General features: G+C 43.1%; 1 protein-coding gene across 1 annotated transcript; it reads left to right on the forward strand.

The window, feature by feature from the left end:
• The first annotated feature begins 18,706 nt into the window (after positions 1-18,706).
• On the forward strand, positions 18,707-27,367 carry LOC137517657 (uncharacterized). The gene is made up of 7 exons (XM_068234651.1): positions 18,707-18,758; positions 19,535-19,704; positions 22,050-22,215; positions 23,275-23,373; positions 24,448-24,564; positions 25,020-25,124; positions 26,849-27,367. The coding sequence occupies exons 1-7, from the start codon at positions 18,738-18,740 to the stop codon at positions 27,302-27,304; spliced, it is 1,134 nt and encodes a 377-aa protein (XP_068090752.1). The 5' UTR covers positions 18,707-18,737; the 3' UTR covers positions 27,305-27,367.
• Positions 27,368-27,746: the final 379 nt, after the last annotated feature.

The following is a 27,746-nucleotide window of genomic DNA, read 5'->3' on the forward strand; positions in this document are numbered from 1 at the left end:
ACTTTCCTATACTTAACATTAAGGCAGAAACGCTTCAGAAATCTAAAAAATGCTGCATTTGTGGAAAAACGAACCGCTATGGTGTGCACCATCCCATTCACTTTCATTAGCCAAGCGGTTTTCCCTCCACCCACCCTACCATTGCAGCATAAAGTTGCAGTTAGTTTTAGTAAATACAACAATAATGATGCAGATGTATTGAAAATTTCCTTTAGGCCTCTTTCACAGAGGGATGTTGCTTTTGATGCAACATTAAGGTCGCATAACGTACCTCTAATGCAGCGCATTGAAAGACTATAACTTGGACGTTATAGTACATTATTTAGCCCTGCATTTGGTGCGCCGTTTTCGTCGCACAGTAATGGAACGAAATTGGCGCATGCGTTACATGTAAAGAAAAATAAAATAAAAAATTACCGAGCATGTGCAACACACATAACGCAGCAAATGTATTGCTAAACGCACAGCATGCAGCACTTTCTAAATATTGCTACACGTTACACACAACGCAACGTGTGCACTGTGAATGTCGCACAGACTTTGTATTGCTGTGCGTTAGTCTGCGTTGGAACATTTTCTAACTTGCGACTTTAACGTCGCACTGTGAAAGAGGCCTTAACCCACTATAAAGTCCTCATATGCAAATTTGCTTTTGCAGTTTTTGTGCATTTTATATTTCCGACGGGGGCAATGCGCAAATCGTGAAGTCAATTGGGAATGCAGAAAAATCAAGTTTTGCACGAAAAATTGCATGCAGCTTTGAAGTTAATCAAATGTATTATTCAAGTAAATTAACTTCATTGGTATTTACAGAAGAAACATCACAGTGCAAACAGTTGCATACAAACGCATAAAAAAATTGCAAAATGACGCATGTTAATTCAAAGAAAATACAAAATCGCAAATGCATAATCATGCATGTGGAAAATCGCATGCATTTATAAGAAAGGACAAGTCTGGACACCCCTTAGGCTCCTTGCACACTATGGGTTTGATTCACTAAACCGTGATAATTGATATCACGGTCACGCTAACGTTTTGCGCGAAAATTCATGTTTGCGCACCAAATTCACAATTGCACATGAAAAAACGTTATGCGCACTATAAAGATATCAGTTATCACGGTTTAATGAATCAAGCCCTATATGCGATACGATCCTTCGCACCATTCAATATCATCACAGCAAGAGTCAATGATATTCCTATGGGGCTAGCGCAGGTCCCATCATGATAACGCACTGCATGCAGTTTGTTTACAGGGTAACGTGCGCTTTTACATTAACAGTGATGCATACTTTCAGTGGTACTGTATACTTTACTGTATATGACTCAAAGTGTCACATCGCATTTGTAACCTGTAATGTGACTTTTTGGAAGCATTGCATTGTGGTTTTCACAACACAACGTCCATAGGGCTTGGTTCACTAAACCGTGCTAATTCATAGCACGGCCGCGCTAGCGTTTTTGGATTTTTGTGCGCGTTTTCGCCAGGGCTGTGGAGTCGGAGTCCTGGAGTCGGAGCAATTTTTGGGTACCTGGAGTCAGAGTCGGAAAAGAATGCACCGACTCTGAATCCTAATGAATTTAAACTGTAATTAAAATAGAAAATATGATAAAATGTTCTATTTCTCAGATAATAGTCATCATAAATAATTTATATACACAGTAATACCTGTGCTTAGTCCACAAAAATGAAATAAACCAATAAAAAAATAGTTACTTGTGCTGCTTCAATAAAGCAGTCCCCGTATTTTTAAACTCAGATATACATAACTGATTGTGATTGTATATATGATTTGTACACAGGAATCATATATATTTATATATATATGTATATATATATATATATATATATATATATATATATATATATATATATATATATATATATATATATATATATTTCATATGTTGTTAAAATTTGGTTTGGTGACTACGAATTAAAGGGTACCTGAGACGGATGAAAAGAAAAGTTTTATACATATCTGGGGCTTCCTCCAGCCCCCTTCAGGCTAATCAGTCCCTCACTGTCCTCCTCCGCCACCTGGATCTTCTGCTATGATTCCTGGTAATTCAGCCAGTCAGCGCAGTCCGGACGCGTGCCGCTCCCACAACCAGGAGCATTCTGCACCTACACAATAGTGCTGCACAGGTGTAGTATGCTCCCAGTGGTGGAGTGTGTGCATGCGCACTATGCCCGACTGGCTCAAGTACCTGGACCCATAGCAGGAGATCCAGGTGGCAGAAGAGAACAGCGCGGGACTGATTAGCCTGAAGGGGGCTGGAAGAAGCCCTGCGTATGTATAAAACTTTAATTTCATCTGTTGCAGGTTTACTTTGTTACACAGTAGTATTATACTCTACATATGATAATGCACTCCCCACAGAGCTGCAGGGAATCCACTGAGAATGTTGTGCAGATTAGTCTATTTACAAAATGAGGTATGCACACCTAATATATCACTAAAAAGAACCACTACAATAATTGGGTGCTGAGTATATAAACCGAGCCCTCAATGTGGCCCTACACTGCTGGTGACGAATATGGTGCATCACAACAATCACAACGCTCACAAGAACATGAAGACAGAGGAGTCTGGCAGGATTCTCTGGCACACATGGCTCAATTCATGCTAGACTGCAATGAACGCGGCCCGTGCATTATTCACTATTCATTATTATTCATTATTCTGGACAACACCAATTACTGGGTTTATACCCAGTTTATACAAACACAATGTTAAAAAACTGATTGAAGAAAGTGTCAGACAGGTCAAAAATGGAACAATTCCAGCAGGCCCTTGAGGATGGAGACTTTAGAGAGGAGATTGACATCCTCCTCCTTCTCTAGCCAGTTGTACGCCGACAGACTGACTTCAGCAAACCCAGGAGGACCAGGAGGGCAGCAAAGAACACAAGCTGCTGCTAGTGCCCAAAAGGGAATGGTATTGGCAGTGTCCTTGGAGTGGGAACATTTTCTGACACCCATGCAGCAGCCCACAGAACAGCAATCGGGCAGTTCCACGTCCTCCAACACCAATCGCCTGGAGAAGATGGTCAAGGTCTACATGTCAGATGGCGTAGCTGTGTTGAACAATCCATCTGCAGACAGACGGTGAGTGTGACAGCACAGAAGGACCATGGCAACTCACTCATAGTACCACAGTTTGATAGTGCTGCCCAAAAAATTATATGGATCCGTGGACCCGGGCAGTACTGGGAAGTGGGAACGCAGATTTTAGTACCTAAACACACGATACAACATGTTTTCCGGGGTCGGACTCTGAGACACATACAGATGGTCCCAATCATCATCCTCATCATACAACTCTTCTCCTGAGTCTGACCCACCCACCACCTCTGCCACCCCAACATCCCCAGACACAGACCCCTCATCGTCCTCAACATTAACTTGGGATGCTGGCCTGAGCGAGACCTCCTCCTCCACATCAGGCCCCATCATCTCCTCAATGGCAGCCCTCATTAATCGCTCTGTTGACGGACCGATGGACACAACGTTCTCCTCCGGGGAGGGCTGCTGCTGACCACTGGCTGCTGGGGTGGATGTTATAGCTTGCGTGGGGCGTTGGCTGTTGCTGTTGTTGGGAGTGCTGCTCACAGCGGAGGTCTCTGAGGAACTCATGGTGAGCTCATATAGTGGTTGGCGGTGAGTGGAGTATTACTGATCCCAGCAATATACACACTGACTGGCAGAGTACGCAATGCTATATAGTGTGGCTGAGCGGTGTACACAGAGTGGCAGTAAACACAATGCTATATAGTCTGGCTGAGCGGTGTACACAGAGTGGCAGTACACACAATGCTATATAGTCTGGCTGAGCCGTGTACACAGAGTGGCAGTACACACAATGCTATATAGTCTGGCTGAGCGGTGTACACAGAGTGGCAGTACACACAATGCTATATAGTCTGGCTGAGCGGTGTACACAGAGTGGCAATAAACAATGCTATATAGTGTGGCTGAGCCGTGTACACAGAGTGGCAGTGAACAATGCTATATAGTCTGGCTGAGCGGTGTACACAGAGTGGCAGTACACACAATGCTATATAGTCTGGCTGAGCGGTGTACACAGAGTGGCAGTACACACAATGCTATATAGTCTGGCTGAGCGGTGTACACAGAGTGGCAGTACACGCAATGCTATATAGTCTGGCTGAGCCATGTACACAGAGTGGCAGTACACACAATGCTATATAGTCTGGCTGAGCGGTGTACACAGAGTGGCAGTACACACAATGCTATATAGTGTGGCTGAGCGGTGTACACAGAGTGGCAGTAAACACAATGCTATATATAGCATGGCTGAGCGAGGTACACAGTGGCAGTACACACAATGCTATATAGTCTGGCTGAGCGGTGTACACAGAGTGGCAGTAAACACAATGCTATATAGTCTGGCTGAGCAGTGTACACAGAGTGGCAGTACACACAATGCTATATAGTCTGGCTGAGCCGTGTACACAAAGTGACAGTACACACAATGCTATATAGTCTGGCTGAGCGGTGTACACAGAGTGGTAGTAAACACAATGCTATATAGTGTGGCTGAGCGGTGTACACAGAGTGGCAGTAAACAATGCTATATAGTCTGGCTGAGCGGTGTACACAGAGTGGCAGTACACACAATGCTATATAGTCTGGCTGAGCGGTGTACACAGAGTGGCAGTAAACAATGCTATTTAGTCTGGCTGAGCGAGGTACACAGTGGCAGTACACACAATGCTATATAGTCTGGCTGAGCGGTGTACACAGAGTAGCAGTAAACAATGCTATATATAGTGTGGCTGAGCGAGGTACACAGTGGCAGTAAACAATGCTATATATAGTGTGGCTGAGCGAGCGGTGTACTACTGTTCCCAGCAGCGACACACAATGACTGGGGGGGACCTTGGCTAGCGTGGCTGGAGAGCGAACTACCCTGCCTGCCTACCCAAAGCTAAACCCACAGAGAAATGGCGGAGATATGACGTGGTTCGGGTATTTATTTACCCGAACCACGTGACCGTTCGGCCAATCAGAGCGCGTTCGGGTCCGAACCACGTGACCCGTTCGGCCAATCACAGCGCTAGCCGAACGTTCGGGGAACGTTCGGCCATGCGCTCTTAGTTCGGCCATGAGGCCGAACGGTTTGGCCGAGCACCATCAGGTGTTCGGCCGAACTCGAACATCACCCGAACAGGGTGATGTTCTGCAGAACCCGAACAGTGGCGAACACTGTTCGCCCAACACTAGCAGGGAGAGCTATATGCAATTAATCCTTTAGCAGCCACATATATCAAAACTATATGTGTGCTGCAGGGCCAAATCTTTTCTGCAGCTGGGGAAGTATGTGTTCCTTAAGGTTCGTATACACGTCCGATAAAGATCGTTCGTTACGAACGATTCGTGACGTTTACACGATATTCAAATTAGACCGAAAAGATCGTTCGTAATGAACGATTGTGTACACACGTGAATGATATAAGTATAAAGTACTGAACGACGAACGATAAAAAAATGCGTGCGCAAACGGAAGTGACGTTATGACAGGCAATAAGAACATGCATACTACTCCACAGATAATCATTATCTTTGTACACACTGCAACGATTGAATGATTATCTTTCAAAAAAAATACGCCGGGTTGGATTGGTCGGATTGAACAATAACGGTCGTTATCGTCCAAAAAAAGATCGTTGGAAAATTTGGAACGCACGATTATCGGTCCGATTGTCGTTATGGTGCCACACATGTGGTATTGCCATACTCAGTAGAAGTACTATAATGTGTTTTGGGGTGTATTTTTACACATACCCATGCTGGGTGGGAGAAATATCTCTGTAAATGACAATGTTTTCATTTTTTTTACACACAATTGTCCATTTACAGAGTTATTCCTCCCACCCAGCATGGGTATGTGTAAAAATACACCACAAAACACATTATACTACTTCTCCTGAGTACGGCGATACCACATGTGTGGCACTTTTTTGCACCCTAACTGCGCTAAAGGGCCCAAAGTCCAATGAGTACCTTTAGGATTTCACAGGTCATTTTGCGACATTTGGTTTCAAGACTACTCCTCATGGTTTAGGGCCCCTAAAATGCCAGGGCAGTATAGGAACCCCACAAATGACCCCATTTTAGACAGAAGACACCCCAAGGTATTCCGTTAGGAGTATGGTGAGTTCATAGAAGATTTTATTTTTTTGTCACAAGTTAGCGGAACATGACACTTTGTGAAAAAAAACAATTAAAATCAATTTCCGCTAACTTGTGACAAAAAAATAAAAACTTCTATGAACTCACCATACTCCTAACGGAATACCTTTGGGTGTCTTCTTTCTAAAATTGGGTCATTTGTGGGGTTCCTATACTGCCCTGGCATTTTAGGGGCCCTAAACCATGAGGAGTAGTCTGGAAATCAAATTCCGCAAAATGACCTGTGAAATCCTAAAGGTACTCATTGGACTTTGGGCCCTTTAGCACAGTTAGGGTGCAAAAAAGTGCCACACATGTGGTATCGCCGTACTCGGGAGAAGTAGTACAATGTGTTTTGGGGTGTATTTTTACACATACCCATGCTGGGCGGGAGAAATAACTCTGTAAATGGACAATTGTGTGTAAAAAAATCAAAAGATTGTCATTTACAGAGGTATTTCTCCCACCCAGCATGGGTATGTGTAAAAATACACCCCAAAACACATTATACTACTTCTCCCGAGTACGGCAATACCACACGTGTGGCACTTTTTTGCACCCTAACTGCGCTAAAGGGCCCAAAGTCCAATGAGTACCTTTAGGATTTTACAGGTCATTTTTGTTTCAAGACTACTCCTCACGGTTTAGGGCCCCTAAAATGCCAGGGCAGTATAGGAACCCCACTAATGACCCCATTTTACAAAGTAGACACCCCAAGGTATTCCGTTAGGAGTATGGTGAGTTCATAGAAGATTTTATTTTTTGCCACAAGTTAGCGGAAATTGATTTGAATTGTTTTTCTTCACAAAGTGTCATATTCCGCTAACTTGTGACAACAAAAAAAAATCTTCTATGAACTCACCATACTCCTAACGGAATACCTTTGGGTGTCTCCTTTCTAGAATGGGGTCATTTGTGGGGTTCCTATACTGCCCTGGCATTTTAGGGGCCCTAAACCGTGAGGAGTAGTCTTGAAACCAAATGTCGCAAAATGACCTGTGAAATCCTAAAGGTACTCATTGGACTTTGGGCCCCTTAGCGCACTTAGGGTGTAAAAAAGTGCCACACATGTGGTACCGCCGTACTCAGGAGAAGTAGTATAATGTGTTTTGTGGTGTATTTTTACACATACCCATGCTGGGTGGTAGAAATATCTCTGTACATGACAATTGTTTGATTTTTTTTACACACAATTGTCCATTTACAGAGAGATTTCTCCCACCCAGCATGGGTATGTGTAAAAATACACCCCAAAACACATTATACTACTTCTCCTGAGTACGGCGATACCACATGTGTGACACTTTTTTTGCAGCCTAGGTGCGCTAAGGGGCCCAACGTCCTATTCACAGGTCATTTTGAGGCATTTGTTTTCTAGACTACTCCTCACGGTTTAGGGCCCCTAAAATGCCAGGGCAGTATAGGAACCCCACAAGTGACCCCATTTTAGAAAGAAGACACCCCAAGGTATTCCGTTAGGTGTATGGCGAGGTCATAGAAGATTTTATTTTTAGTCACAAGTTAGTGAAAAATGACACTTTGTGAAAAAAACCCAATAAAAATCAATTTCCGCTAACTTATGACAAAAAATAAAATCTTCTATGAACTCGTCATACACCTAACAGAATACCTTGGGGTGTCTTTTTTCTAAAATGGGGTCACTTGTGGGGTTCCTATACCGCCCTGGCATTTTACGGGCCCAAAACCGTGAGTAGTCTGGAAACCAAATGTCTCAAAATGACTGTTCAGGGGTATAAGCATCTGCAAATTTTGATGACAGGTGGTCTATGAGGGGCCGAATTTTGTGGAACCGTTCATAAGCAGGGTGGCCTTTTAGATGACCGGTTGTATTGGGCCTGATCTGATGGATAGGAGTGCTAGGGGGGTGACAGGAGGTGATTGATGGGTGTCTCAGGGGGTGATTAGAGGGGAAAATAGATGCACTCAATGCACTGGGGAGGTGATCGGAAGGGGGTCTGAGGGGGATCTGAGGGTTTGGCCGAGTGATCAGGAGCCCACACGGGGCAAATTAGGGCCTGATCTGATGGGTAGGTGTGCTAGGGGGTGACAGGAGGTGATTGATGGGTGTCTCAAGGTGTGATTAGTGGGGGGAATAGATGCAAGTAATGCAATGGCGAGGTGATCAGGGCTGGGGTATGAGGGTGTGGGCAGGTGATTGGGTGCCCTAGGGGCAGATGGGGGTCTAATCTGATGGATAGCAGTGACAGGGGGTGATTGATGGGTAATTAGTGGGTGTTTAGAGGAGAGAACAGATGCAATGCACTTGGGAGGTGATCTGACTGCGGGTCTGCAGGCGATCGGATGGTGTGGGTGGGTGATCAGATTGCCCGCAAGGGGCAGGTTAGGGACTGATTGATGGGTGGCAGTGACAGGGGGTGATTGATGGGTGGCAGTGACAGGGGCTGATTGATGGGTGGCAGTGACAGGGGGTGACAGGGGGTGATTGATGGGTGATAGGTGATTGGCAGGTGATTGACAGGTGATCAGTGGGTTATTACAGGGAAGAACAGATGTAATTAATGCACTGGTGAATTGATAAGGGGGGGGTCAGAGGGCAATCTGAGCATGTTGGCGGGTGATTGGGTGCCCGCAAGGGGCGGATTAGGGTCTGATCTGATAGGTAAAAGTGACAGGTGGTGATAGGGGGTGATTGATGGGTAATTAGTGGGTGTTTAGAGGAGAGAATAGATGTAAACAATGGATTTGGGAGGTGATCTGATGTCGGATCTGCGGGCGATCTATTGGTGTGGGTGGGTGATCAGATTGCCCGCAAGGGGCAGGTTAGGGGCTGATTGATGGGTGGCAGTGACAGGGGGTGATTGATGGGTGATAGGTGATTGGCAGGTGATTGACAGGTGATCAGTGGGTTATTACAGGAAAGAACAGATGTAGTTAATGCACTGGCGAATTGATAAGGGGGGGGGGGGGGTTCTGAGGGCAATCTGAGCGTGTGGGCGGGTGATTGGGTGCCTGCAAGGGGCAGATTAGGGTCTGATCTGATAGGTAACAGTGACAGGTGGTGATAGGGGGTGATTGATGGGTAATTAGTGGGTGTTTAGAGGAGAGAATAGATGTAAACAATGGATTTGGGAGGTGATCTGATGTCGGATCTGCGGGCGATCTATTGGTGTGGGTGGGTGATCAGATTGCCCGCGAGGGGCAGGTTAGGGGCTGATTGATGGGTGGCAGTGACAGGGGGTGATTGATGGGTGATAGGTGATTGGCAGGTGATTGACAGGTGATCAGTGGGTTATTACAGGAAAGAACAGATGTAATTAATGCACTGGCGAATTGATAAGGGGGGGGGGGGTCTGAGGGCAATCTGAGCTTGTGGGCGGGTGATTGGGTGCCCGCAAGGGGCAGATTAGGGTCTGATCTGATAGGTAACAGTGACAGGTGGTGATAGGGGGTGATTGATGGGTAATTAGTGGGTGTTTAGAGGAGAGAATAGATGTAAACAATGGATTTGGGAGGTGATCTGATGTCGGATCTGCGGGCGATCTATTGGTGTGGGTGGGTGATCAGATTGCCCGCAAGGGGCAGGTTAGGTGCTGATTGATGGGTGGCAGTGACAGGGGGTGATTGATGGGTGATTGATGGATGATTGATGGGTGATTGACAGGTGATTGACAGGTTATCAGGGGGGATAGATGCATACAGTACACAGGGGGGGGGGGGGGGGTCTGGGGGGGGTCCTGGGGAGAATCTGAGGGGTGGGGGGGTGATCAGGAGGGGGCAGGGGGCAGGGGGGGGGATAAAAAAAAATTAGCGTTGACAGATAGTGACAGGGAGTGATTGATGGGTTATTAGGGGGGTGATTGGGTGCAAACAGGGGTCTGGGGGGTGGGCAGGGGGGGGTCTGAGGGGTGCTGTGGGCGATCAGTGGGCGGGGGGGGCAGATCAGTGTGTTTGGGTGCAGACTAGGGTGGCTGCAGCCTGCCCTGGTGGTCCCTCGGACACTGGGACCACCAGGGCAGGAGGCAGCCTGTATAATACACTTTGTATACATTACAAAGTGTATTATACACTTTGTAGCGGCGATCGCGGGGTTAACATCCCGCCGGCGCTTCCGTATGGCCGGCGGAATGTTACGGCGGGTGGGCGGAGCCAGTTGCCGGGGGAAGCGCGCGTCATCAATGACGCAATCGCTCCCCCGGCGTAGCAAAAGGACGCACCGCCTTAAGGCGTATTGCGGTCCTTAGGGGATCCACTTTGCCGCCGCCCATGGGCTGTGGGCGGTCGGCAAGTGGTTAACCATTGAAACTACTAGCAGGGAGAGCTATATGCAATTAATCCTTTAGCAGCCACATATATCAAAACTATATGTGTGCTGCAGGGCCAAATCTTTTCTGCTGCTGGAGAAGTATGTGTTCCTTAAGGTTCGTATACACGTCCGATAAAGATCGTTCATTATGAACGATTCGTGACGTTTACACGATATTCAAATTAGACCAAAAAGATCGTTCGTAATGAACGATTGTGTACACACGTGAATGATATAAGTATAAAGTACTGAACGACGAACGATAAAAAAATGCGCGCGCAAACGGAAGTGACGTTATGACAGGCAATAAGAACATGCGTACTACTCCACAGATAATCATTATCGGACGATCTTTGTACACACTGCAACGATTGAATGATTATCTTTCGAAAAAATCCGCCGGGTTGGATCGGTCGGATTGAACAATAACGGTCGTTATCGTCCAAAAAACGATCGTTGGCAAATTTGGAACGCACGATTATCGGTCCGATTGTTGTTATCGTTCGTTTTCGAATGATCGTTATCGTACGTGTGTACTCAGCTTTAGTCAGGCAGAGTATGCAGAGCGGCACAGGGAGCTGTGGGAGTGCACACTTAGCAGTGCGGGAAGCGTTGCGTTTCTATGCATACGAGTTTGTACATTTGTATTGCGTTTTCCATGCGTTTTCGATGCTTTCACGTTTTTTGTTCCCGCACATGCTTTTTTTTTGCATTTTGCATGCGTTATAATGCGTTTGCGGTTCCCATACACAAATCGCATAAGCTTTTTTTATGCATTTCACATGCTTTTTTCTATTGCACTTTATGCAAATCACTAGGAAGTCAACAGGAAGTGGAAATACATCAGAAAACAGTTTATTTTTCAAAAATGCATTTAAAAACTCATGAAGAACGCAAACAATACGCATTACATTGCGTCACCATTGACTTTCATTATGTGCGTTTTTGATGCGTTTTTTGCAAAATATGCAACAAAACCAGCGTTTTTAAAAACACATATTTTAAAATGCTTTCAAAAAGCATATCCATTTTTTATATGCGCAGGGTATATGAGGGATATATTTATTAAAAAATACAAGGGCATCAATATGAAAAAAAAATCTTCAAAAAAGTTTATGGTAGGCATGACTAGGGTGTGTGTTGGGGGTGTGGTTATTAGGGGGTGTGTTGGGGGTGTGGCAGAGTGGTCACATGGGTTGTATTGTGACATCACCAGAGCTCCTATATAAGTGGCGGTTCTTCAGGGGCTGAGTCAGATGCTGATTTGGTTTTGTGCCTTGCACGTGTGCCTTATTAGCTGCGATTTGATTGCGTTATTTCTTAGAGAATCTATTTTCTCTTTGAGATTTTTTTGATTCCTATTCTACAGAAAGGAGAGGTAGGTCCTCTTTGATTATTATTCTGCTGTCCTTTTTTTTTAATATGCATTTTATATATTTAACCATTGAAACTACTAGCAGGGAGAGCTATATGCAATTAATCCTTTAGCAGCCACATATATCAAAACTATATGTGTGCTGCAGGGCCAAATCTTTTCTGCTGCTGCGGAAGTATGTGTTCCTGAGACAGGGAACACACTTGTCTTTCAGTTTTCTGCGCGTGTTTTCCTGCATACTTTTTCTGCACACCAAGTGTGTCTCTATGCAGGAAAACACGTGCGTTTTTTTCATACCTGCTGATGTAATTGATACAAAAAACTGACAAAATGTGCTGAGTCATGATGCAGAATGTCAGTTGTATTGTGACATCACCAGAGCTCCTATATAAGTGGTGGTTCTTCAGGGGCTGAGTCAGATGCTGATTTGGTTTTGTGCCTTGCACGTGTGCCTTATTAGCTGCGATTTGATTGCGTTATTTCTTAGAGAATCTATTTTCTCTTTGAGATTTTTTTGATTCCTATTCTACAGAAAGGAGAGGTAGGTCCTCTTTGATTATTATTCTGCTGTCCTTCTTTTTTTTTATTATGCATTTTATATATTTAACCATTGAAACTACTAGCAGGGAGAGCTATATGCAATTAATCCTTTAGCAGCCACATATATCAAAACTATATGTGTGCTGCGGGGCCAAATCTTTTCTGCTGCTGGGGAAGTATGTGTTCCTTAAGGTTCGTATACACGTCCGATAAAGATCGTTCGTTATGAACGATTCGTGACGTTTACACGATATTCAAATTAGACCAAAAAGATCGTTCGTAATGAACGATTGTGTACACACGTGAATGATATAAGTATAAAGTACTGAACGACGAACGATAAAAAAATGCGCGCGCAAACGGAAGTGACGTTATGACAGGCAATAAGAACATGCGTACTACTCCACAGATAATCATTATCGGACGATCTTTGTACACACTGCAACGATTGAATGATTATCTTTCGAAAAAATCCGCCGGGTTGGATCGGTCGGATTGAACAATAACGGTCGTTATCGTCCAAAAAACGATCGTTGGCAAATTTGGAACGCACGATTATCGGTCCGATTGTTGTTATCGTTCGTTTTCGAATGATCGTTATCGTACGTGTGTACTCAGCTTTAGTCAGGCAGGGTATGCAGAGCGGCACAGGGAGCTGTGGGAGTGCACACTTAGCAGTGCGGGAAGCGTTGCGTTTCTATGCATACGAGTTTGTACATTTGTATTGCGTTTTCCATGCGTTTTCGATGCTTTCACGTTTTTTGTTCCCGCACATGCTTTTTTTTTGCATTTTGCATGCGTTATAATGCGTTTGCGGTTCCCATACACAAATCGCATAAGCTTTTTTTATGCATTTCACATGCTTTTTTCTATTGCACTTTATGCAAATCACTAGGAAGTCAACAGGAAGTGGAAATACATCAGAAAACAGTTTATTTTTCAAAAATGCATTTAAAAACTCATGAAGAACGCAAACAATACGCATTACATTGCGTCACCATTGACTTTCATTATGTGCGTTTTTGATGCGTTTTTTGCAAAATATGCAACAAAACCAGCGTTTTTAAAAACACATATTTTAAAATGCTTTCAAAAAGCATATCCATTTTTTATATGCGCAGGGTATATGAGGGATATATTTATTAAAAAATACAAGGGCATCAATATGAAAAAAAAATCTTCAAAAAAGTTTATGGTAGGCATGACTAGGGTGTGTGTTGGGGGTGTGGTTATTAGGGGGTGGGTTGGGGGTGTGGCAGAGTGGTCACATGGGTTGTATTGTGACATCACCAGAGCTCCTATATAAGTGGCGGCTCTTCAGGGGCTGAGTCAGATGCTGATTTGGTTTTGTGCCTTGCACGTGTGCCTTATTAGCTGCGATTTGATTGCGTTATTTCTTAGAGAATCTATTTTCTCTTTGAGATTTTTTTGATTCCTATTCTACAGAAAGGAGAGGTAGGTCCTCTTTGATTATTATTCTGCTGTCCTTTTTTTTTAATATGCATTTTATATATTTAACCATTGAAACTACTAGCAGGGAGAGCTATATGCAATTAATCCTTTAGCAGCCACATATATCAAAACTATATGTGTGCTGCAGGGCCAAATCTTTTCTGCTGCTGCGGAAGTATGTGTTCCTGAGACAGGGAACACACTTGTCTTTCAGTTTTCTGCGCGTGTTTTCCTGCATACTTTTTCTGCACACCAAGTGTGTCTCTATGCAGGAAAACACGTGCGTTTTTTTCATACCTGCTGATGTAATTGATACAAAAAACTGACAAAATGTGCTGAGTCATGATGCAGAATGTCAGTTGTATTGTGACATCACCAGAGCTCCTATATAAGTGGTGGTTCTTCAGGGGCTGAGTCAGATGCTGATTTGGTTTTGTGCCTTGCACGTGTGCCTTATTAGCTGCGATTTGATTGCGTTATTTCTTAGAGAATCTATTTTCTCTTTGAGATTTTTTTGATTCCTATTCTACAGAAAGGAGAGGTAGGTCCTCTTTGATTATTATTCTGCTGTCCTTCTTTTTTTTTATTATGCATTTTATATATTTAACCATTGAAACTACTAGCAGGGAGAGCTATATGCAATTAATCCTTTAGCAGCCACATATATCAAAACTATATGTGTGCTGCGGGGCCAAATCTTTTCTGCTGCTGGGGAAGTATGTGTTCCTTAAGGGTTGTATACACGTCCGATAAAGATCGTTCGTTATGAACGATTCGTGACGTTTACACGATATTCAAATTAGACCGAAAAGATCGTTCGTAATGAACGATTGTGTACACACGTGAATGATATAAGTATAAAGTACTGAACGACGAACAATAAAAAAATGCGTGCGCAAACGGAAGTGACGTTATGACAGGCAATAAGAACATGCGTACTACTCCACAGATAATCATTATCGGATGATCTTTGTACACACTGCAACGATTGAATGATTATCTTTCGAAAAAATCCGCCGGGTTGGATCGGTCGGATTGAACAATAATGGTCGTTATCGTCCAAAAAACGATAGTTGGAAAATTTGGAACGCACGATTATCGGTCCGATTGTTGTTATCGTTCGTTTTCGAACGATCGTTATCGTACGTGTGTACTCAGCTTTAGTCAGGCAGGGTATGCAGAGCGGCACAGGGAGCTGTGGGAGTGCACACTTAGCAGTGCGGGAAGCGTTGCGTTTCTATGCATACGCGTTTGTACATTTGTATTGCGTTTTCCATGCATTTTCGATGCTTTCACGTTTTTTGTTCCCGCACATGTTTTTTTTTGCATTTTGCATGCGTCATAATGCATTTGCGGTTTCCATACACAAAACGCATAAGCTTTTTTTATGCATTTTACATGCGTTTTTCTATTGCACTTTATGCAAATCACTAGGAAGTCAACAGGAAGTGGAAATACATCAGAAAACAGTTTATTTTTCAAAAATGCATTTAAAAACTCATGAAGAACGCAAACAATGCGCATTACATTGCGTCACCATTGACTTTCATTATGTGCGTTTTTGATGCTTTTTTTGCAAAATATGCAACAAAACCAGCGTTTTTAAAAACACATATTTTAAAATGCATTCAAAAAGCATATCCATTTTTTATATGCGCAGGGTATATGAGGGATATATTTATTAAAAAATACAAGGGCATCAATATGAAAAAAAAATCTTCAAAAAACTTTATGGTAGACGTGACTAGGGTGTGTGTTGGGGGTGTGGTTATTAGGGGGTGTGTTGGGGGTGTGGCAGAGTGGTCACATGGGTTGTATTGTGAGTGACATCACCAGAGCTTCTATATAAGTGGCGGTTCTTCAGGGGCCGAGTCAGATGCTGATTTGGTTTTGTGCCTTGCACGTGTGCCTTATTAGCTGTGATTTGATTGCGTTATTTCTTAGAGAATCTATTTTCTCTTTGAGATTTTTTTGATTCCTATTCTACAGAAAGGAGAGGTAGGTCCTCTTTGATTATTATTCTGCTGTCCTTTTTTTTTAATGTGCATTTTATATATTTAACCATTGAAACTACTAGCAGGGAGAGCTATATGCAATTAATCCTTTAGCAGCCACATATATCAAAACTATATGTGTGCTGCAGGGCCAAATCTTTTCTGCTGCTGCGGAAGTATGTGTTCCTGAGGCAGGGAACACACTTGTCTTTCAGTTTTCTGCGCGCGTTTTCCTGCATACTTTTTCTGCACACCAAGTGTGTCTCTATGCAGGAAAACATGTGCGTTTTTTCATACCTGCTGATGTAATTGATACAAAAAACTGACAAAATGTGCTGAGTCATGATGCAGAATATCAGTTGTATTGTGACATCACCAGAGCTCCTATATAAGTGGCGGTTCTTCAGGGGTTGAGTCAGATGCTGATTTGGTTTTGTGCCTTGCACGTGTGCCTTATTAGCTGCGATTTAAATGCGTTATTTCTTAGAGAATCTATTTTCTCTTTGAGATTTTTTTGATTCCTATTATACAGAAAGGAGAGGTAGGTCCTCTTTGATTATTATTCTGCTGTCCTTTTTTTTAATATGCATTTTATATATTTAACCATTGAAACTACTAGCAGGGAGAGCTATATGCAATTAATCCTTTAGCAGCCACATATATCAAAACTATATGTGTGCTGCAGGGCCAAATCTTTTCTGCTGCTGGGGAAGTATGTGTTCCTTAGTCAGGCAGGGTATGCAGAGCGGCGCAGGGAGCTGTGGGAGTGCACACTTAGCAGTGCGGGAAGCGTTGCGTTTCTATGCATACGCGTTTGTACATTTGTATTGCGTTTTCCATGCGTTTTCGATGCTTTCACGTTTTTTGTTCCCGCACATGCTTTTTTTTGCAATTTGCGTGCGTTATAAGGCGTTTGCGGTTCCCATACACAAAACGCATAAGCTTTTTTTATGCATTTTATATGCGTTTTTCTATTGCACTTTATGCAAATCACTAGGAAGTCAACAGGAAGTGGAAATACATCAGAAAACAGTTTATTTTTCAAAAATGCATTTGAAAACTCATGAAGAACGCAAACAATACGCATTACATTGCGTCACCATTGACTTTCATTATGTGCGTTTTTGATGCGTTTTTTGCAAAATATGCAACAAAACCAGCGTTTTTAAAAACACATATTTTAAAATGCATTCAAAAAGCATATCCATTTTTTATATGCGCAGGGTATATGAGGGATATATTTATTAAAAAATACAAGGGCATCAATATGAAAAAAAATCTTCAAAAAACTTTATGGTAGGCATGACTAGGGTGTGTGTTGGGGGTGTGGTTATTAGGGGGTGTGTTTGGGGGGGGGTGGCAGAGTGGTCACATGGGTTGTATTGTGACATCACCAGAGCTCCTATATAAGTGGCGGTTCTTCAGGGGCTGAGTCAGATGCTGATTTGATTTTGTGCCTTGCACGTGTGCCTTATTAGCTGCGATTTGATTGCGTTATTTCTTAGAGAATCTATTTACTCTTTGAGATTAATTGATTCATATTCTTCTACAGAAAGCAGAGGTAGGCCCTCTTTAATTATTATTCTGCCCTCTTTCTTTAATATGCACTTTATATAAATTGATATTGAAACCACTAGTAGGGAGAGCTATATGCAATCAAAACCAATGCAAACTTTCTGAGATCCTCTGGATCCCCAAGCCACTTAGTATGGCAGAAATGTGTGATCTCCCCTGCATCCACATTACTTTTGATCTCTTTATGTATGTTTGTAGGAAGTATAGTCAACACCAGTCAGCCCCTTAAAGGGAACCCGAGGTGAGAGGGATATGGAGGCTGCCATATTTCTTTCCATTCAAACAATGTCAGCTGCCTGGCTGCCCCCTGATCCTGTGTCTCTAATACTTTTAGCCATAGACCTGCAACAAACATGCAGCAGATCAGATATTCTGACCCAGATGACTCAGGTTTTTCTGGATTAACCATATGCTTGTTCCAGGGTTTTGACTCAAAGATCAACAGGGCTGCCAGGCAACTGGCATTGCTTATAAGGGAGTAAATATGGCTGCCTTCATATGACTCTCACCTCCGGTTCCCTTTAACTGGTCTTAGAGTCATCTAAGACTGAAAAAAGCTATGGCAAATCAAGTACATATGTTTGACTGTATTGGGCTGCTGTATCATTTTGTGTCCTCTGCTCCCCTCTGTCTGCCACCGTTCTGCTACTATATGCCCCATTCTTTTGTCCCGACTGGTGCTAGTGAGGACTTTTGAGCCAGAATTAATGTCCCGCGCATGCACAGTAGCCATCCTTTGAGTTGCCCTGACGGCACCATCCTTGCTTCCACTGGCTATCAGTGGCTCTCCTTGTGTCTGGAGCTTGCTCATAGTACTGGGAGCAGTGCTTGTAAGCCACACTTCCAGGCCAGTGAATACCACCTTTCTGAGGATATATATATTGAGGACTCTGCATTGTGGACTATGGAAGGAGAGAGGTTAGAGTTCTTAACTACTTGGTCTATGCTGTTAGATGTTCATATTGCATCCTCTGCTTTACATAATGCTGAGGTGTTATACTGGGAATACTCAATGAGATTTTTCAGTAGATTTACTGTCCGATCGATTTTCCGATCATTTTTCCGATTGATTTTCCAATCGATTTCCATTCACTCCTATGAGAAATCGATCAGAAAAAACGATCGAAAATTGAACCATCTATCTGCCAAAAAACTCATGGTATATTCCCAACATAATATCTAGAATGATTTTGTTAACTCTTTTCTCTGTTTCTTCTTTAGATCTTCTATAACACCATGAAGAGAGATAGTGATCTCCTCTCCATTCTGCAATCCCTGGGCGCAGAGTTTGCCTGCCTCAGGGCTGCCAAGCCTATGCAGGGAAAATTCATCGAGGTAATGCATTTATTTTCTATAGTGTCACTATTTATTGTTCCTATATAGAAGACTTCATTTTCTCTAATTGTTTAGAATTGGAATCCCATAAAATATTAGATGTGACCTCTCAAAAGGTTACATACATCTGGGCATAATGTGCACTGATAAATGTGGGTGCTGCCAAAGGTGCACATGTAAAAGTCTGCTAATAACTCTATAACCTTAAATTTGGGAGCCAGAAGTGTCCGATAAACGGGGCAGAGGGGCCACCCGCAATGCGAACTGCATCTATAAATGTGGGCGCTTTCAGTGGACTTTTATATGGAAGATAGTGTTGGGGGAGTATTTAGGGTTAGGCATGGGGAAAGTAAAGGGTAGGTGCCTACCTAGGGTTAGGTGGTTGTGGAGGGTTAGGCACCCATCAGAGAAGTTTCTAGTGTTAGACACCACTTGGGGGGGGGGCTTAGTGTTAGGTACCACCAGGGTAGGGGGATTGGTTAGTGCACACATTAGGGGAGTTTTAGTTTTAGACACCACCAGGGGATATCGGTTAGTGTTAGGTATGAAGAGGGAGTGTTCTATGTGAGAGTATAGTTAGGTTAGGGCATAGTAAAATATCAGTAATAATTACCGATGCTCATTTTTCATTGTGGTGCTATTTCAGGCACGCCTCTCAAAAAAAGGGGGATGGGGGCACAACTTTTTATATCAAATGTAAGTTTCAGTTCTTTTTTGAAGGCAATTTCAGTATGCAATTTGCTAATCATATATTTTCTGTGCTCTTTCATGTTCAGGTCACCAGCGATGAAGTCCGCCAAAGTGTTTGGTGGAAGTGCTCCTGCTTCAAAAAGACTCCACCGCTCGTATCCTTTGCGCTTGTCTCCTTCGAAGGCAAGACGCTCCATGCTTCTGACCTAGTGTGGATGGACTACAGCGATAAGGATTCTGGATTTACAGCTAGAAGGTAAGTAACAGGGCCATGTCACTCATATGAATGGGTGTATAGGAGAGATAGAAGGACCATCAATGGGTAGCCCCATGTATGAATAAGTAGGTGATAAGGAAAATGATTGTAGCTGTGTAAGTGCAATTGCAACATTGCACATGAAACCTATTTCATTCATTGCAAGCTGCATACAATTTGCATTAGGCTTGCATGCACGCCAAATTTATTGCATCTCACCTATCATCTCTAATAAAAATATAAGTGATATGCTCATCTTTTACAACATAGCTTAAACCAGTAATGAAAGTGAATTGCAAATCTTAGGGCTGGTGCACACCAAGAGCGCTTCTGAGCACTTTTAAAAATGCTAGCGCTTTGAAAATCAATTGGTTTATGTATTTGAATGGTATGAACACACCAGAGCGATGTGATTTTCTCCCAAACGCAAATGTGGGTCCTGCAGCATTTTTGCGCTTTTCTGAGGTATTCAGCCTCAATGTTAAGTATAGGAAAGTGGAAAATTGTTCTGAAAAGCGCTAGAACAGTGCGATTTTCCAAGCGTTTTTGTTACAGTAGCTGTTCAATTCAAGCTCTACTGTAACAAAAATAAAAAAACTCTACACACAAACGCTCCAAAAATCGCTAGGCATGCTTAGAATATCGCTAGGCACAATTTGCCTAGTGTTTCTCTGAAAAATCACATCAATAAGCGCTGAGCGTTTGCCATTACGCTGGCGCTTTTTGGTGCGCGCTGGCTTTTACTTTAACCCTTTGTACTTTAAATTTATGTTCCTGATGCTAATAACCCGCAGAGCAGGAAGGTTAATTTGCTGACCATGCCTGCACTTTTCATGCTTGCACTAATCTCTGGGACTGAGCTACAGCATTAGCCTTTGGAGCATGATCAGAGACCAATCAGTGGGGTCTCTCAATAGGTTACGCCCGTTGATCACCATGATTGGCCAATAGAGGCAATCAAAAGGGAAAATTTGTTCTGATGGATGAAACTTTACAGATCATCCAGGCATTAGGAAGGTTATAAGATAAGCACACTGAGGCCACACCCACAGTGGTCTGTGACAGCAAGAATGCAAAGCAATGGATCAAGAAACCAATGGCACACATTAACCACTTATGTACCAGCAGTCTCTAGCCCCTTAAGGACCAGAGACTGCTGGTGCCAAAGAACGGTGCCTCCTGGCGAATAGACATTGATACCCACCACTCACATTGCTCCTCCATCCCCGCATGCAGTCCTCTCTGCCGTTTCATTGACGGCAGAGCTGTGTGAGCAGGTCAGGAGCCGCTTTTATTGGCTCCTGATGCTGTCTATCAATGTAAGCCAATGGGATTGGCCTACAGTGATGACAGTTTCAGGAGCCAATGAAATTGGCTCCTGACTGGCTCATATAGATCTGCCCTCATATACACGTCAAGGCAAGTGATCTGGGGCGGGGAGAGCGGCGCGATCGGGGGTAGTGGCGAGGACGCGTGACGGGATGATTGAAATCTATGCCCTGGTAGCGGTAAGGGGATCAAAACAGGGCTTAAATTTTAATCAACATGGTCCAAAAACAGTTAAAGGAAAATTATCAATGCCCAAGTGTTCTAAAATGACAATATACAAATAATGTCTAAGTAGCTGAGTAAACCTCGTCAGAATTTTCATGTTAAATATCAGAGGCAAAAGCTTTAATTCATTCTGTGTAGATTTTAGCTATGTTTGGAATGTCTCATTTGCAGAGGTATGAATCTCTGCAGTCTGATATGCTAAGAACAGTGTAATATTAAAGCAGAGTTATAAAAAATTATTCTGGTATCAGGTTTCACACAAACAATTACACATGTTTATTTTGCACATAAGATGCATTTCCTCTGCTCTCTGTGAGAGAAAGCTCTGCCTGTCTCTGACTGAGCTCTCTGCACACAGGGTTGACTTAAAACTGCAATGTGAGGGAATTCCCCCCCCCTCCCCCCTCCCCTCCCCTCATGGATCACTCTGGCATCAGATTACAGCAGACTGCCATCAGAAAAATGTGAAAGGAATTAGATATCAGTAAACTAAGTGATAAAGATTCAAATGTATACACCACTACTTAGCAGCACCTCCCAAACATTTACTATCTCAATTAAAAAAAATATGTTAATTGACGCTTCACTGTGACTGTTAGCGCGCGCATTTTACAGCAATGCACTGCATGCAGTGTGTTACTATGCCGCACTCTCTTGTACCGCAACACACCTGCCGCACTGTGAGCATCACATAGATGGTGTAATGCACTACTGTGAATAATCTTACTCTAATGATTTAAGTTTCAGATGAAAAATCATTGCTTTATTCATATTTTCTTCTCTTCTTCCAGAATCCTGCCTCTAGCTGCAATTACCATCTCGGTTCAGCACAAAGAGGGAACCATCACTCTGCAGTTGGACTCAGGCAAGAGCTATGTGCTCAAGCTGTATAGAGCCAACCTCCAGGACAGAGTGCTACTTGATTGGGAGGCCTTGAGTCACATGTCTCATGAAGCTGTAAGTTTTTATTTCCTTTTATATCATGTAATCTACAGTTTAGTTGTATAAAGCTGCCCAGATTAGAGCTAACGGGCTCACTACATGTACCACCACCGCCGTCCCGCCTATGAGGCGGGGTGAGGCAGCTTCCTCAGGAGGTGGAAGTGTGGGAGGGCGGCACCCACCTGACCATAAGTGGGGGTTTCCACTGAGCTGGAGGAGTAGTGTACAGTGGATGGCATTGCAGGAAGTGACACGGCGGTGGAACACAAGCTGGCTAGTCATTACTTTCCCTGCTCGCTGCTGTGCAAATGCTGTGCAATTAGCTGGAGGGGGAGCGGGAGCCCCAGGTGAGGGAGACGGGTCTGCTCCCTCCCCACCGCTATGCCCGCTGCTCCCTCTTCCTGGCTGCTACCCCTCCATGCTACCTATACTGGGGGCAATAATACTATCTATGGGGGGGGGGGGGGGGGCGGCATCCTCAGTTTGCCTCAGGTGGCAAAAAGTCTAGAACCGGCCCTGTTTACCACTTTATTTACATTGTCCTTCACTCCTCCCAAGCATATTCTCTGGATGTTTAAAGTAGGCCGATCAGAAAAATCCACAGAAAAAATGAATGTAAATGGGCGCATGGCAGTTATCAAACAACATTACATTTTTTTACTCTCAAAATTTCTTAATTTGAAAATAAAGTGCATTGCATGGGCACAATGGCCCATATGCAATTAACTTTTTCTCCTGAGTTAGTCTCCTAGGTGATATTTTTAAATGTGTCAATGAAATACATTTTAAACCACCAGAAAGCAAGAAAAGACTCTAAATAATTTTGATAGTACTTTTTCATTTACTTTTTGGTACTTTTTTGGTTGAAACGTGCTTTAAAGTTATTTTAAATAGAAAATGAAAAATGATCTCCTAGGAGAAAACTCAGGTAAAAAGTGAATTGCATATGGCCTAATGTGTTTAAAAAAAGTTTCACAAAATGTATAAAAAATACAAAGGTAGTACACTGCAAATATAACAAATATCAACTAAAGTAATGCCATATCTAACTTGTATTTTCTCTTCGGAATATAGAAAGAAGTAGCTAAACAGGCTGAAAAAAAGCCGAAAAGAGACGAAAGTGACTTACGCTCCTTAACGGAGCCAGATACAGCAGAGACTCCTGAAACACAGGTAAGATTTTTTTTTATTTTGTTTTAGAAAATGGCTTAACCTAGAAGGAGTTAGATAGGCTCTGAATACAGTTTTGAGGGATATTTCAAGAGGATAGAGATTCTATTGGCAGGCCACCTAGGCCATGGCCTAAGGCACCAGAGGAGCAAGGGCCCCTTGCTTCTGTGGTTTAGCAGCAGTTTAGCAGCTAAACTTTAGTAGCAGTTTAGCAGCAGGCTAAACTGGTGCAGCATTTGTAAGCTTGTAAATGCTGAAATGCAGGGAGATGAGGTGAGCGCCTGACCGCAGAACTCTGCTGCTTGCCACCTGTGCAGCAGCCATCTTGCTCTCTGTGCATGTTTGCATTGTGGCCAGTGGCTATGGACTTGGGCAGCATTGAAGATGGAAAGAAGAGGAAGCTTCTGCACTGGATACGAGTGGAAAAATGAGTGGCACTGATGGCTGCTGTGGTGTGAAGGTGAGCTGGCTACCTATACTGAACGGGGGTGGGAAAAGGAGGGATTAAGGGAGTCATCTGGCTACCTATACTGGAGGGAAATGGGGGAGTGGCCATCTGGCTACCTATACTGGGGGGTCATCAGGCTACCTATACTAGAGGGAAGGGTCATCTCACTAACTATACCGAAGGGGGGCGGCTGGTGACAGTGGCCTTGGGCGGTAAAGAGTATAAATCCGGTCCTGTCTATTGGATTCAGAGCCTTCCCTCTCCATAGGTATCTGACTTTTTATTTTAATTTTGCTTCAGATTTGCTTTAAGACCACATCTAACTGTTCTCTTATCATATGAATCTGTCATAAATACAAACTCCATGCAGATTGTGCCCTGCCACTTGAATGATGCCATTTGATTACATGACATGCAATTTTGTATTGCTCAGGCAACATGGGTTGAAACACCTCTGCAAGCTGGCGTGGGACCTCTGTACACAAGCTAGTAAGTACAGTTAGTGCACCCGACTCAATGTTTGCACACGCTTATAATATTGTGGCATGGTTCCATGTATGTAGCTGTATTTATTCTGTGTGATAACTGGTTGTATTTGCTGGTACTAATTATTATTATTTTATTTATAGGAGAGAAGGATGAAAGAAGGGCGCAAAAAGAGGAGACGCCGAAAGAGGGTAGTGGTGCGCCTCAACCCTCCTAAGTGTACTCCCCAGTGGAAGAAGAGCAGCAGTAGTCTTCCAAAGGTATGTATTTTCTCAAGGTTTCTTGGCTCTTGAGCCTGGACTGCACAATGTCATGCACAATAGCCTCCCTCCACAGCACTTAGTAACTGTGATTCACCGAAAACTTCCTTACACAACGCACACACTTTCTGATTTTTTTTTTTAAGGCTTTACAATAGTACTTAAGTACTTACTTACTTTTTAAAACACACCACTTTGTACAACGGTCTTTTCACGATCTATGGCGACTTGATCCGTCATGTTGGTCTTTCAACATGCCCAATGTCTTTCATGGTTCTTTGTGCATAGTTTTGTAATGATCATTAAACAATACACACATCTTACATGGTCATAATGAGATTCAAAAGGTCCACAGAATGTATACAAAACATGTAGTAAACCGCAATCACATATCAACTAAAGTAATGCCATATCTAAGAAAATAATCTAATTTGTGGTTTCCTTCCTGAATATAGAACGAAGACACTAACCAGGCTGAAAACATACCTAAAACAGCCGAAAGTGACTCCACTGCTACGCCACTTCAACCAGAGACAGTAGAAACTCCCAGCCAGAAAAAGGTAAGGAAAACTATTAATGTGGAAAAATTCTAACAGCTGTAGGGTATCAAGAAGGTACCAAATGTTCCAACAATATAGGATGCATCACTTTCTCATAGTGATCTATAATTTGGTAGAACTACATTAGAGTATAGTAATGGAAACAATCAAATTTGTGGTTTCCTTTTGAAATTTTGAAAGAATAGAGTTTAACTTCCTGAGTGTGCCAGCCCACTTTCTGCCCTTTGTTTCCTGGTGCTCTAGGCCATGGCCTTTGTGGCCTTTCTTCAAATCCGGCCATAATTGGGATACCAAGATTGCATAACATCAGTAGGCGTATCATTGTGACTAAGAGAAAGAGAGGCGTTGCAACCAGTTGCCAGGACTGGCATTCCAACACACTACGTATTGTAGTGAATCGGTGTGCTCCCCTCTCTCCACTAACTGGCTGAGAGGATGTGTACAGCGGACCTAATCTCTGATCTGAATGTCTCTTTCAGGTCCGCTATGAGTGCCCAAATACCTTTCAGTGCATATGGGAAATTAGAAGCCTGCTCATTCTCAGTGTCGGCTGGAGCTTTATTCTCTGCATTCTTCCTGGACACCATCTTGGACTGTGTAGTCCAGTGATTTAGCTGGCAGCTCTTTCCTCTGCTGCTTTGAGGAGGTCATAATGGGATGCAGCGGCAGTTGGGGTGCCTGGCTGTGCAATTTGGTCTTGCTGTGTGTTGTATGACAGGCGGTTCGGCTGAATAAGGCAGAGCTGTGAGCAGAGCTCACAGGTTTGTCTACATCAGTCTGCACCACGCATGTGCCCCCACAACATTACAATTTTATTAGAAGTCATTGTAAAAAAAAGGACCCATGGTTAAGTCAGAAGTCAGAGAGGATTAGTAGCGTTTGTATGTTAAATATAATTAGAAACTGCAATTATAACAAAGAGAATCTATTGTTTTTCATTAGATAAAACCTCCATGGGATTATAGGTAATTGGCGCTACTGAGTCAAGTGGAATGTAATCGTAATGTCAGGTCCACTTAAATATTGCCCAGTTGTCTTTTATACATTTATGCTGGAGGATCAGGTTATACAGTGTCTGGTAACTCATCCATACTTGTTGTGTGTGGACTATTGTTAGTTATGGAGTGAATCCGAAGAAATAACAACAAATGTTTGGGTAATACTCTTAATGACTAATTGTAGAAGAAGTCTTGTACACTTTCTTTCTTCTTCAGGCATGATTCAGAACTGGTTCTGATGCAGTTCTGTATGATGCCTGAGGAAGAAATGTAACGTTTTGAAAGTAGCCATCTTACTTGGGAACTGCTTTACACTTCCAGGTTCTCTATACAATTTGAACTCTAGGTGAGTGACACGGAGGCTGAAATTTTTATTTCCTTTTAAACAATACCCGTTGCCTGGTGGTCCTGTTAATATTCTGGCATCAGTAGTGTCTCATTCACAAACCTGAAAGAAGCATGTGGCTAATTCAGTTAGATTTAAGTCAGTCAGAGCACCTGATCGACATGCTTGTTAAGGGCCTATGGCTAAAAGTATTAGAGGAACACAATCAGGGAGACAAGCGGGCAATTTTCATTGTTTTAAAGGAAATAAATATGGAAGCCTGCATATCACTCTCACCCACCTCAGAGTCCCTTTAAGGGCTGTCAAGAATCTACTATATGCTTACTTATAAATGTATAGTAAAATGAAGCACTGTACTAAATTCCCTTTTCTTTTTACAGGGAGAAAAACTGACAGGTGAAGACTTGGTAAACACCATCATAGAACAGATAAATGAGTGTGTTCCAACTGTGGACGTTGCCATCGATGGTGTCACTATGAGAGGACTATTTGACTCTAAAGCTTCAGCTTCTATGCTTCACACCAATGTCTTCTATCAGTATTGGACATCCGCAGATCTGAGCCCTCTTCCCAGAGACTTACATCAGACATTCTGCAATGCCAATGGTTTTCATCCTTCACTAACAGGCTACTTTGTAGCCGATGTTACAATTGGAAGACACACCTATTACAATAAGGTCTTCGTTGTAACGATGTCAATGAACAGCCCCTTGATATTGGGCATGAATATCATCAAGGACTGGTGTAAAGATGTTGAGATGATCACCTGCGCTCCAGGATATCAGTGCAGCAGGCATGACATCAGAAACATCCTGGCCTCCCGTATACCCTACTAAAGTAGGTTATACCTAAACACCACCGTCTGTAAATAATAATAAAGTTAATAAATTAATCATAAATGTTGTTACCCTGTGTTCTTTTATAATGGTAATATTGATATTATACAGATTCTTTTCTTATAGGTTGTTCTTCCCTCTATTGCAGGGGTTTTGGAGAGGGAAGGTATAACAGGGGTAAAATGGAACGTCAAACAGGAATGGTTTTAGAATTTTGTTATTTAATGGGTTTAAATAGTGACAGGTGGTATGGGCAGCAACAATCTGGATATCAGGGCTGCATGTACCACCACAATATCATGCATCTGGTTAAATAACACTGGGACTCTACCCAGGGCCGGGGGTGAAGCAAATATATCAGGGTCGGTGCTGCTGGGGCCCAAGCAGAGGTCGGGGCCCCGGGGCAAATGCCCCCTTTGCCTCTATGGTAGTGCCGGCCCTG

The sequence above is a fragment of the Hyperolius riggenbachi genome, chromosome 5 (genome assembly GCF_040937935.1).
Source record: "Hyperolius riggenbachi isolate aHypRig1 chromosome 5, aHypRig1.pri, whole genome shotgun sequence".
NCBI classification, from domain to species: Eukaryota; Metazoa; Chordata; class Amphibia; order Anura; family Hyperoliidae; genus Hyperolius; species Hyperolius riggenbachi.